The sequence below is a fragment of the Raphanus sativus genome, chromosome 6 (assembly GCF_000801105.2).
Source record: "Raphanus sativus cultivar WK10039 chromosome 6, ASM80110v3, whole genome shotgun sequence".
Classification (NCBI taxonomy): domain Eukaryota; kingdom Viridiplantae; phylum Streptophyta; class Magnoliopsida; order Brassicales; family Brassicaceae; genus Raphanus; species Raphanus sativus.
In genome coordinates, this window is record NC_079516.1 from 49,182,739 (window position 1) to 49,194,511 (window position 11,773).

Below are 11,773 nucleotides of genomic sequence, written 5' to 3' on the forward strand. Positions count from 1 at the left end.
GAGATATTAATTTGAGTTGATGAAGTCTAACTAATTTCCCACGAGGTAATAACAACGAATAACCCGATCTTGGTTTTCAAATGAGACATAAAACTCGCCTAGCCAAATAAATGACAACTTAATTTTGAGAAAGATTCAAACCTATAACCAACGAGATTTTTGACCAGAAAAAAAAAACAACCAACGAGTTTACGTTTTACCCAAAATTTTGTTTGTACCAACAAACTAACCACCGTTTGGTTACCTTTATAATAAATAATTCGTCATTAAGTCTACATGCAGGGAATCATGAATCATCGAATCCTTGAACTCGTAACTTGCAAGATCCTTGTCCAACTATGGGTTGGACAAAACCCACGCACGTTTCTAAGCCTTCAGCCATGCATGCGAAACGATCGAAACCCAGTTACCTATATGAATTTTTAGCTTTGTATCCTCTGACTAACGCAAAACATAGGTCAACATATAATGATCAAAGTTAATTATTTGAAAGGCCGCGACAAATCATCTACTTACCAGAGAACTTGTCAGTAAAGTTGTGTATGCACTTTTAGTAAAAATGCATGCTCATCGGTTCAACATGAAAGACCTACAAAAAAATGAAGACAAGATATATCATTGGAAGCTTTTAAAATATAAGTATTCCAACAGAGTAAATCATATTCAATAAGCTTTTTCTAAGATACGCTTAGGCGTCAGGATCCATTTTGACTTGGACTTGGGCATCGCAAGATTCTCACTATGCACCATACCAATGTTTTAGGTGATACTAACCATGATGCGTCGATTGTTTTAGGTGATACTAACCAATGTTTTAGGTGATACTAACCATGATGCGTCAATTGTTTAAAAAAGGAACCCATGGATGCAAACCAAAAATCACTCACCAACAACAATTATGCTAGAGATTCTTGTAGGCTTGTAGCAGCATATATTATGTTGTTGTCTAACAATGTTGAAAGAAAAACACACATGAAGACTTAGATTATTAAAATTGATGATTGAGCTAGTGATAAAGATTCTAGTCACGATGACAAAGATATGGATAAAATGCCAGTTGCTATCACTGTTATAATAATAACTCCATGAATTGAAAATAAACAAAAACAAAGATCATACTACAGTTTTCGGAAATTTTATTGTTTGTATGCTCCCATATGGAGACGTTGGAGGGTATGTGTATATCCGAATATAATATAAAGTGTGACGAAAAGGAGAGATAGATAGAGCGGATAAGATAGAGACAAGTGTGAACTAGTGGACGGAGAGGTAGGAAGCCAATTTGGCACCTCTTCCAACCTGTATTGTCACTTATGATCACATACACATATTGATATTACACATTTCATCATATAAAAATATTTGACATATATATTTATATTTTGTCTGGATATCAACTCATTTTCATTTCTTGCTAAAATTTTCAAAAATGTTATAGTTAACCAAAAAAAAATGCCTCGAAGAATAAAATCTTCGCTCATTCATCCGATCTCCTGCAACTCTAGAAATTTGTAATAGTCTTTTCTCAAGAAATTTAGAATTTTAATTAATAGACCCAATTGAAAGAAAATGTCTCACTTTTGAGGTTGGTTGCAGACTCCTAGTTTTTTTCTTTACCAACACGATTTCAATAAATGTCGTCACCACCACCACCACTAAACAAAATGTGGAGTAATAAACATATTTAAAAATATTTCAAGGCAGTGATTTATTAAATTTGTGTGCCATCATCATCTTCATCATTTCGGCGTTGTTTTCTCTCTATAGTAATGTGTAGTATTGATCTATAAATCATTCTCTTTCTCTCTACCCGTTTCACCCCTTATAGGAAAAAAAAACCAGTGAATCATCATCATCATCTTCTTCTTCCTTCTCCAAAAACAGGTTAACAAACTAACTAACTTCTCTCTCCATTTTTTTTATAATCTCTTCTTTGTTGTTGCCGAGAAAACGCAGGAGAAAAAATAATTCTTGAATTAACAATTAATTCACAACATCTTTGATTGTCTGTTTTTTTTCCTCAGATTTTCCGACCAAACTTGATCTGTTTTGTCTAAAGCTTAATTAATAATAAATTAATGGCGGAAGAACATCGATGCCAAACACCGGAAGGCCACCGTCTCTGCGTTAACAACTGCGGTTTCCTCGGCAGCTCAGCCACCATGAATCTCTGCTCCAATTGCTACGGCGATCTCTGCCTCAACCAACAGCAAGCCTCCGCCAAACCAACCGTCGAATCCTCTCTCCCCGCCGCATCTCCTCCGTCTTCGTCGTCGGAGATCACCGAATCCTCCTCACCCTCGTCTCCGACTGCGGAGAAACAAATCAAGCTGATCCCGACGACGGAGCAGAAGCAGGAGCCGCCGCAACGGCCTAACCGGTGCACAGTGTGCAGGAAACGGGTCGGGTTGACCGGATTCATGTGCCGGTGCATGACGACTTTCTGCGGGACCCACAGGTATCCGGAGGTTCACGGGTGCACGTTCGATTTCAAATCGGCGGGGCGCGAAGAGATCGCAAAGGCTAATCCTTTGGTCATAGCCGCGAAGCTCCAGAAGATATGATCTCAGCCGTTGGTTTTGCGTTGACCTTCCTTCTTCTCTCTCCCGCGTTTACCGAGACAAGGGGTGTATCTCAGCCGTTTGTTATGTCGAAAACATAAACTTTGTTGTTGCGGAAACGTGTTACGTGATTAAAGGTTGAGATGGTTGTTACAATACTCACCTTTCATATTATTTTCCTTTTCTTCCGAAAGAATTTAAGTTTAAAAAAAAAAAATTTGTGTGGCTTCTTGCTTGTGGAAAAAAAAGATTTTCTTTTGGGGGAAAAATATAATAAAGTTGTGTCTCTTGTTTTTTTTTCAATTTTATTTTTGTTTGGGAAAGTTTTATATACTGACGGCAGAAAGATGGTTTGGTTGTCAAATTATAAAAGAAAAGAAAAAGACAGTTTCATCACCATTGGACCGGTTAGCTTTCGATAAGACATCTTAAGTCAATACATAACGTCTAATTGTTTGTCTATGATAAGATGAGAGAGTTTCGTTGTCAAATTATAAGAGAAAAGAAAAAGACAGTTTCATCACCATCGGACCGGATAGCTTTTGATCGGTCTACCTTATCGGCCGAAGCACGTGTCGATCACCAGAGGAAAACCCAAATTTTAAATTTTACCTCTAATAGCTAGTAGAATTTGAACCTGGATCCATATTGAAATCGAAGTTTCCTCAAAACCACTAGGCCGAGCCTCGCTTGGTTTTGTTGTTTGTTAATGACTCTCACATTCTCTTCAATCTTCACAGTATATATAAAACTTGGTTTTGTTGTTTGTTAATAATTCCCACATTCTTTTCAGTCTTCACAGTATAGATTTGTTCGTTTCTGGAATGCGCTGTGTCAACAACGACGATCAGAAAATGCAAAGGAATTTTAATAACAGCTCAGCAACCAATAAAATTAGAGAATTAGAAGATGAAACAATTGTACGCTAGCAACACGTAATGCGTGAGTGGGAATTTGCAGCGGCGATAGAAATATGGAAAAGACGAGCAATTGCAGTCACCGGCGATAACTATCAACAAACCGTTAAAAAGTTTTTCGCCTCTTTGTTAATTATTGGTTGCTGACGCTGATGCCGCATCAGAGAAACGAACAAACCTTATATATAAAACCATGCAAGCATAACAAACACATCAGTGGAAATAACACAATCCTCAATATTTTTATTTACGCGTTATGTTAGAACAAATACTTTCGTGACATACCTCGTCAAACTTGAAAGGAAGAGGTCGCTCGTGAATCTCTTTCCTGCGGTTGCTCGCTTTTGTACATCCTCTTAATCTTCATAATTTTCCTCTAGTTGTTTGTTCCATGGTTTTGTAATCTGAAACTCATTTTAACAATGGTTTTTGTAATTAGAGACGATTAGATAGAGGAACAAAACCAAAAGGGTATAATTTGAAAATCAAAACTAAAGGGGCAGATTACAAAAATACCAAAAAGTATCGGTGCGGGTTATTAAATAATAGAAAAAACATAACCAGGACAGTAAACTAAAAGGACAAAAGACTTCAAAGTCTTCTGCTTTCTTTTGTTCGATTCTTTGATTCTTTGCTGGCTTCTTCACTTTTGTTCTTTTCACGCTCTTTTTTCCCCCTAAATTCGATTGCGTTGCTGCTTTTGATCATCACTTCCTCACCCTCAAAACTCGTCTCTCCGATGAGATCTCCACCGAAACCGATGCCGTCGATGTCACCGTCTTCTATCTCAACGGTGAAATCTCCACCTCCGGCAGATACTTCAATGGCCATAGTGACTTACGATAACTCCACAACTCACTACTCTTCTTCCTCCCCTTCCCCTCCACATGCTCTCAGCGAATCAGATGAAGAAGAGAGACGTAGTAGCAGGAGAAGCAAGAACTCTTCTGTAAAGGAAGAGCCTTTCGCTTCTCTGTCTCGTCAAACTCCGTCTCCGATCGTCGTGGTTCACAACAACCCGTCTGCGAAAGAGTTCGTTCCTCCTCCCGTTGCGGCGACGACGAGGAAGAGTGCTCGTGTTGGTTCCGGGAGAAGAAGCGGCGGTCAACGATCTGGAGCTGTGTTGGCGATTCTGAAGAGGTCCAAGAGGGAAGAGGTTGTAAAGTATTCGGCTTTAGGGTTTAGGTTAAGCGAGGTCGTTTTGGCTTTGATCTCGTTCTCGGTTATGGCTGCTGATAAGACTAAAGGGTGGAGTGGCGATTCTTTTGATCGTTACAAGGAGTACAGGTATGCTCGTGTTTTCTTGAATTGAGTCACATGGGAAGAAGTGAGTCTTATGCTTTTTGGTTTGAACTTGATGTCACTGACAGGTTTTGTCTGTCGGTGAACGTGGTTGCTTTTGTATATTCTGCTTATCAAGCATGTGACTTGGCATACCATCTTGTCAGAGAGAAGCACTTTATCAACCACCACCTTCGACCTCTCTTTGAGTTCATCTTAGATCAGGCGAGTCTCTTCATTAACTTGCACCCTGTCTCCTATGTAGTTCAGAATCATGTTGCTATTCACATCTTAGTTATGAAATAAGACAAAAAAGATTGTGTCCTGAGGAAGTATAGTTGCTTTTTGTTTTTTTTGGCTATTTCAGGTACTTGCGTATATGCTTATATCAGCATCAACAGCCGCAGTGACTCGTGTTGATGACTGGGTTTCAAACTGGGGAAAAGACGATTTCACAGAGATGGCGAGTGCTTCCATTGCTATGTCTTTCTTGGCCTTCCTTGCCTTTGCTTGTAGTTCCCTTATATCAGGTTATAACCTCTTCAACCACGACTCTCTTTGATCCTCGGCACTTTTTTTTTTGTATAGTTAAGATCCAAGAACACACACACTCCATGTGTCAAAATATATATTTGAGAAATAAAAAGATCAATACATCTTTTTTAGCATTGTAGTACACTATTTATGAATTTTTGTAGACATAAAATTATTTGAGGTTAATAAGAGAGGCCTTTTTGATTTTGTTGTTAAAAACATTACAAAACCTGAAAACAAAATAATATTAAACTGGAGCTATAACTCAAAAACAGATTTCAATTCTTGAGCCGTATGGTTGTTAATAAGCTCGGTCAAAGGCAGAATGAGAGTGTAACAGAGTACTCACGATTTCAAATCGGATGGTAGCTTGACTTTAGATCGAACTCTAGGTATAGCGTAGTGTTTGCATCGTCTGACTTGTACTCTAAAATACATTTATTGAGCTACCAATGATTTTGTTTGTTCAAACCATCTTTTGAAAAGGGTTGTGGCTTTAGGATGTGACCGGTTTTGTGTTAACCAGTGGTGATCCTGTGTTGTATGTTTCTGAAATGAGTCTTGAGGATCATTTAGTTCTTATACCAAAATAATAAACAAGTGCAGTGTGCGTATTTGACTAAGAGAGAGAGAGAGAGAGAATATGAACATACTATGAAACCAATCAAAGAGTAGAAAGAAGTTTCTTTACAGACTTATTACAGTATAATCGTGTGATTGGGTTAGAGAAAGTGTGTCTCCCGACATAACTGTCCTATAATGAAACCAAAAGTGAAAAAGTGACCCAGAGTGTAAATCTCTCTTACAGTATAGAGTGTCTTTTCTGTTTCCTCGTCTTCAACTTTGACCAGGTTTGGGCTTTGCTGTTATAATAAGCTCATGCTTCTGGTCATGGGCCTCAGCTCAGACCACAGCCTTTATGTAAACCGAATCGATTCGTCAGAAAAAAAGGAATGCAAAGCTTCATATTTTCCTCAATTGCTCATAGATAGATAGGCTCACCACAAAGATTACAAAGATAAAAACAACAAACACCCATCAAATCAAGAAGGCACATATCAGGCACTCGTCTAATTTCTGACAGTTTTGTTCCCCAATAATTGTTAGATTTGTCATTTATAAAACTTTTTTTTTAGGAAAAAGAACAAAAATCCAATGTGTGTGGTGCGCATAAAATCTACCGTTCATGATCTTGTTATGTATGGAATATAGGGAGATGGATACAAGAAAGAAAACCGCAAACAAGTTCCTTTAAATCTAGTATCTTTTAATTAAAAAAACAAAATAATTTGTCAAATTATGTTATGTTTTTAAAATAAATAAAAAGATTAAATAAATAAAAATAACAATAGTTCTAAAAAATATTATTTTTTAAAAATATTTATTTATAAAATTTAGAGTTTAGTGTTTAAGATTTATAGTTTAGAATTTATCCAAATGTTTATTGTTTTTCCAAGGGTTAGAGTTTACCCAAAGGTTTAGGGTTTAGGATTAGAGTTTAGGATTTAGTGTTTTGTTGACAACATGTTGAGTGTTTTTCTAAGGGTTTAGGGTTTACCCAAGAGTTTAGGGTTTAGGATTAGAATTTAGGGTTTAGTATTAGAGTTTAGAGTTTAGGGGACAACATTAATTTTTTTAATTCGTTTTATATATTATTTTTATTTATTTTTAAATTTTATTTTGAAAAGATAATATAATTTGACAAGTTATTTGTTTCCTTAATTAAAAGATACTAAATCTAAAATGACAATTTTCTATTGGTTGGTTTAGATTCACTCTAGGGAATGAACCCAAGAATAACTCTTTTAACATCGAGATCCAAGTGTGGATCAGACACAATATTGACACGATGTAAAAGAGCCTATAGCAAATACTTAACAACAATAACTAATAGTGTCTAACATTCTTAAGAAATGTTACTATTATGAAGAATGATTATTCCTTTCAATTCTTTCACATTTTTTATCTTAAAGAAAAATAGAACAAATTTGTTCTTTATTGAATTTGATAAGAAACAATCATTCATCATTAATTCTATAATTTTATTTCTTTCCAATTTGTTTATATTCATTTCAAATTTCATCGGTTTGGTTGTTTAATCAATCTTTAAAATTCAAAGTAGTAAATAATTTTTTTGTCAAAAAGAGTGGTAAAGAAACTTTTATTTAAAAAAAAAAAATTTAGTGACTCAACATTTCAAAATTAATTTGATTACGGGTTATCTATGTGGTATTTGGGAGTATCTTTGATTCATTTATATAATAGCAATTTTATGTTTATAGAGAAAGAGAAATATCACTGTAAAATCATGAGTTAATTTCCATTTTTATTAGATTTTTCCTATTTTTTTTTAAAATAACAAATGGATATAACGTAAAATAGGGAAAATTAACTTCCTTTTAGGATATCTGGTCGGCAATAACAAAACAAAAATGCTAACAATAATTATGGAAAAGAGAGTTTGATGTGAAATGTAATAAAGACAAGTAAGAAAAAAAATAAAAAAAGACGTAATTTTCAGCGTAGTAACATGAGACCCGCAAACACATATGCTTTAGGGACCCACTCACGCCTTTCAACTTTATCATCACACAAACAAACATTTTCTTCACTGAACGCTAAACACCAAAAACAAATAAACAAAGACATTTTTTACACTCTCTCTGTGCTCTGTGGGAATCTCTTCAGTCTCAAGCCATTAGGGTTCTTTTAGTGGGAGTCTCCATGAGTCTCTGGAACCTACTCTGCCTCCTAATGTTCTCTTCTTGGGTACTCCTTTCTTCTCTTCAACTATCTTTTATTTCTGGACAAATGAGCTTGTGCAGTGTATATAGTATGAGCTTTGAGCTTTTTCATTTGTTGTTATAATCAGTTTGGATTTGATGTGAACAACTTTTAAGTCTCTTCCCATCCTATCTTTTGAAGTTGAATCTTCATTTCAGTAACTGTTATTAGTATTCTGTTTTAGCTTCATGAGATCTGGGATTGAAACTGCTAGATTTGGTTTAATATTATTTTATTTAGTTTTCTTGATTCTTCATCTGTCTTTGTTTTGGTTTATTGACTTTGTACTTTGATTGGTCCATCTCCATAAATAAAAATGTCTTCTTTCTGTTTATTAAAGTATGGGTCAAAGTAGCTACCTTTACTTCTGTAGGGTTCATTATTTGAGTCTATAACCATGATGATGACTTTACCTGTTGATTCCCCTTTACTTTGATCATTGCATTTCTCTGTTACATATTCTCTTTTTAAAACTCATTTAACATTGCTCTTTGTCCAATTACTTCTTATTCGACTCCAATGATTGTGATTATTGCAGGATGTTGCAGTACTCTGGTGCTAAGAATGAACCAATGAAGCTGAGTCTCTCAAGGTCTTTCAGAACAGATTCTTTACATGACCTCTATAGCACTTGGTTTGGTGTCTGAACTCTGGAATGAGAAGCTCCACTGGTTTCAAGCTGTGTTGATAAAACTAAGACATTGCTAAATGGGATCGTTTGAGGGTTCTTGTGAAATCGTTGAGGAGAAGGATGTGGTGAGGCTGCCCAAACATTCTAGCAGACACTGTAAGCCAGCATTGGGACCAAGCAAAGACATGGAGCGTCCTCCTCCACTAAAGCAAGGTACTATGGAGTATGACATTGATCAGCTTTTCCAGTCTATAACTATAAAACCATCACCGGGAAGAGGCATGGGCTCTTCTTCTTTCCATCATCTTGAGACTAGCGCTAGCGCTGGTACCAGCAGGAGCACAAGCCCTTCGAAGAAGAGTGCTATGAAAAAGCCATTTCCCATGGGAGGAACCCCTAGATCACCAAGAGTTGGTCCTTCTGATTCAGTTTCACTGAAGCAGGCTCTGAGAGATCTTTGCATCTCAAAGGCATCAGAAATGGCTGCTCAGAAACGGTTGTCAAAGTCTGCAGCTGCGTCTCCGAGGGTTTCTGAAGCAGACAGGATAAAGAGTCTTTACAGACAAGTTTTGAGTGAATCTGCTGGCAGGTCTGGGCTTCCTGTGGACAAGGGTAAGAGCTTGGTTGAAGTTTCTTTGACTCCTGTAGACGATATACCCAGCTCTTCACAGAGTGTGTCTCAGCGGTTTGGTGTCCTTGAGACAAACCCTTCTAAATCAGGGTTGCAGTCAATGAGAGAGACTGTGTTGCTGTATAAATGTAACAACTCTGGATCTTCTCTCAGTTTTGGTAGTGGAGATTTTGAGATAGAGATAGATGAATGCGCCACATCTCCTCCTCCTCATGTGGTCATTGAAGATGGTGTGGTAGAAATAGACAAACATGTTACCTCTCTGCCTTCATGTTCTGGCAGCAAAGTTGTTGCTGAAGAGGAGCTAAACAAGAGCATCGTCTCATCAGCTATAGTGCAAAGTGAGACAAAAGCTGTGGACTCAGGGATAGAAGGAAAGCTGGACAACGCACCTAGTTCAGGAACAGAGAACATCAAACTGGTAAACAAGGTAAGAAGAAACATCCCACGTCCCAAACCGCGGCCGAAAAGGAAGATTTTGGTTAAGAAGAAGCTAAGAGTCGCTGTAGCTTCTGCTATAAAAATGGTCGAGGAAGCTGATGCTTCCTTAGAGCCTAGTGCAAGCCAAACTCTGTGCCAGAAATGCCATTGTTCGTTAAAGAGCATCACCTCTGAAAACCATCTGCCAACAAACGGTATTGAAGCAAATCAGGAATCAGTTGCAAGCTCTCATCTCATTAGCATTGTGAAGAGTAGTGATAAAGAGACCAGCAAGGAATCCTCCAATTCTTGTGAGGTTGTTGATAGCAGAGAAGCTGACATTGTCATGAAACAAGACGCCACTCAAACCAGTTGCAGTGGAAAAGGTGATGGAAGTGAACACAAAAGAGAGAATCCAACTTCCAGCGATAAGATAATATTCTCTTTGAGCTCAAAGGACAGCAGCATAGGAAACTACAGCAGTAGCACAAGCATGAGCGAGGAGAGCAATCTGAGCAGGTTTAGCTGCGGCAACAAACCTCACATGTCTATGGACGTGAGATGGGAAGCGATTAAGCACGTCAAGTTGCAGTGTGGCTCTTTAGGACTCCGACATTTCAACCTTTTGAAAAAACTTGGCTGTGGAGATATAGGAACAGTTTATCTCGCTGAGCTGGTCGATACGAATTGCTTGTTTGCCATAAAGGTCATGGACAACGAGTTCTTGGCTCGGAGGAAAAAGACACCGAGGGCTCAGGCGGAACGTGCGATCCTCAAAATGTTGGACCATCCTTTTCTGCCTACATTGTATGCACAGTTCACTTCAGATAACTTATCATGTCTGGTGATGGAGTATTGTCCCGGTGGTGATCTTCATGTCCTGAGGCAGAAACAGCTCAGTAGATGCTTCTCCGAACCTGCAGCTAGGTAAGATCACTTCTCACATTGTTATGATATCTCTGATAAGCAGAACAATGATGATTTGTTTTTGTTCACAGGTTCTATGTAGCAGAAATCCTCCTTGCGCTAGAGTACTTACACATGCTTGGAGTTATATACCGTGATTTGAAACCAGAGAACATTCTAGTCCGAGAAGATGGTCACATCATGCTTACAGATTTTGACCTCTCGCTCAGATGTGAGGTGAACCCAACTCTTCTCAAAACAACTTCTCTTGCCGGGAAAGATCCTGCGAGGATGTCTGGTCCATACAACGCATCCAACTGCATACAACCTCTATGCATCGAACCATCGTGCCGTGTCCCATGTTTCAGCCCAAGGCTCTCATCAAAACCAAGAAAACAGAGGTCTGATCTTTTGACACAACAGTTCAGATCATTGCCTCAGCTTGTGGCTGAACCAACCGAAGCAAGATCAAACTCTTTTGTAGGAACGCACGAGTACTTGGCTCCTGAGATCATAAAAGGAGAAGGGCATGGTGCTGCGGTTGACTGGTGGACGTTCGGGGTCCTTCTCTATGAGCTTTTATACGGGAAGACACCGTTCAAAGGCTATGACAATGAGGAGACGTTGTCCAACGTTGTGTATCAGAACCTCAAGTTTCCTGATAGCCCTCTCGTGAGCTTCCAGGCAAAGGATTTGATCAGAAGGTTGGTGATGAAGGATCCAGAGAGCCGTCTCGGGTCAGAGAAAGGAGCTGCAGAGATCAAGAGGCATCCTTTCTTTGAAGGATTGAACTGGGCTCTCATCCGCTGCGCCATTCCCCCTGAGCTGCCTGATGTATATGAGAACGGTGCAGCGGAAGCAACTTCTCCTAAAGGGAATAGTAATGGGTATCTTGAATGTAAAGCCATGGGAGATCATCTTGAGTTCGAGTTCTTTTAGGGGATAGAGAAAAGACAATACGGGTCTATGCAGACAGAAACTCTGTGGTTTTAAGTTATCAATAGTACCGTTGTTGTTGTAGTAAAATCCATTTCTAAGTCTAAGAGGTAAATTTTGCCTCTTTGTTCCTTACTTTCCGATTGGCTTCAAGGCAAATCAATCTATTTCA

At 38.2% G+C, this 11,773-nt stretch overlaps 3 protein-coding genes and 1 long non-coding RNA gene across 5 annotated transcripts; 3 read left to right on the forward strand and 1 right to left on the reverse strand.

The window, feature by feature from the left end:
- Positions 1–1,456: 1,456 nt before the first annotated feature.
- Positions 1,457–2,864, forward strand: LOC108806390 (zinc finger A20 and AN1 domain-containing stress-associated protein 4). Its single transcript, XM_018578491.2, has 2 exons — positions 1,457–1,884; positions 2,025–2,864. Exon 2 carries the CDS (start codon positions 2,079–2,081, stop codon positions 2,562–2,564), a length of 486 nt encoding a protein of 161 aa, XP_018433993.2. The 5' UTR covers positions 1,457–1,884; positions 2,025–2,078; the 3' UTR covers positions 2,565–2,864.
- LOC130496586 (uncharacterized) lies at positions 2,770–3,899 on the reverse strand. The gene is made up of 2 exons (XR_008935744.1): positions 3,764–3,899; positions 2,770–3,656 (listed from the first exon to the last, which is right to left on the reverse strand). It is a non-coding gene; the product is annotated as an uncharacterized LOC130496586 (long non-coding RNA).
- Positions 3,900–4,072: 173 nt separating this feature from the next.
- LOC108807182 (CASP-like protein 4A3) lies at positions 4,073–5,497 on the forward strand. Its single transcript, XM_018579440.2, has 3 exons — positions 4,073–4,765; positions 4,849–4,984; positions 5,127–5,497. The coding sequence occupies exons 1-3, from the start codon at positions 4,218–4,220 to the stop codon at positions 5,319–5,321; spliced, it is 879 nt and encodes a 292-aa protein (XP_018434942.2). The 5' UTR covers positions 4,073–4,217; the 3' UTR covers positions 5,322–5,497.
- Positions 5,498–7,899: 2,402 nt separating this feature from the next.
- On the forward strand, positions 7,900–11,738 carry LOC108812431 (serine/threonine-protein kinase KIPK2). 2 transcript variants are annotated; one of them, XM_056988781.1, is made up of 4 exons: positions 7,900–8,062; positions 8,616–10,686; positions 10,758–11,066; positions 11,150–11,326. In XM_056988781.1, exons 2-4 carry the CDS (start codon positions 8,786–8,788, stop codon positions 11,172–11,174), a joined length of 2,235 nt encoding a protein of 744 aa, XP_056844761.1. In that variant the 5' UTR covers positions 7,900–8,062; positions 8,616–8,785; the 3' UTR covers positions 11,175–11,326. The 2 variants fall into 2 exon arrangements, with proteins under 2 accessions (XP_056844761.1, XP_056844760.1); XM_056988780.1 differs by having other exon boundaries at positions 7,902–8,062; positions 10,758–11,738.
- The last annotated feature ends 35 nt before the right edge of the window (positions 11,739–11,773 follow it).

Excerpts from the sequence above, each read along its gene's own strand:
- LOC108807182 (XM_018579440.2), top strand. The coding sequence starts at position 4,218 with ATGAGATCTCCACCGAAACCGATGCCGTCGATGTCACCGTCTTCTATC. Across the intron at positions 4,766-4,848 it reads GATCGTTACAAGGAGTACAG|GTTTTGTCTGTCGGTGAACG; the intron begins GTATGCTCGTGT and ends TGTCACTGACAG. Across the intron at positions 4,985-5,126 it reads TTGAGTTCATCTTAGATCAG|GTACTTGCGTATATGCTTAT; the intron begins GCGAGTCTCTTC and ends TGGCTATTTCAG.
- LOC108812431 (XM_056988780.1), top strand. The coding sequence starts at position 8,786 with ATGGGATCGTTTGAGGGTTCTTGTGAAATCGTTGAGGAGAAGGATGTG. Across the intron at positions 10,687-10,757 it reads TTCTCCGAACCTGCAGCTAG|GTTCTATGTAGCAGAAATCC; the intron begins GTAAGATCACTT and ends TTTTGTTCACAG.
- LOC108806390 (XM_018578491.2), top strand. The coding sequence starts at position 2,079 with ATGGCGGAAGAACATCGATGCCAAACACCGGAAGGCCACCGTCTCTGC.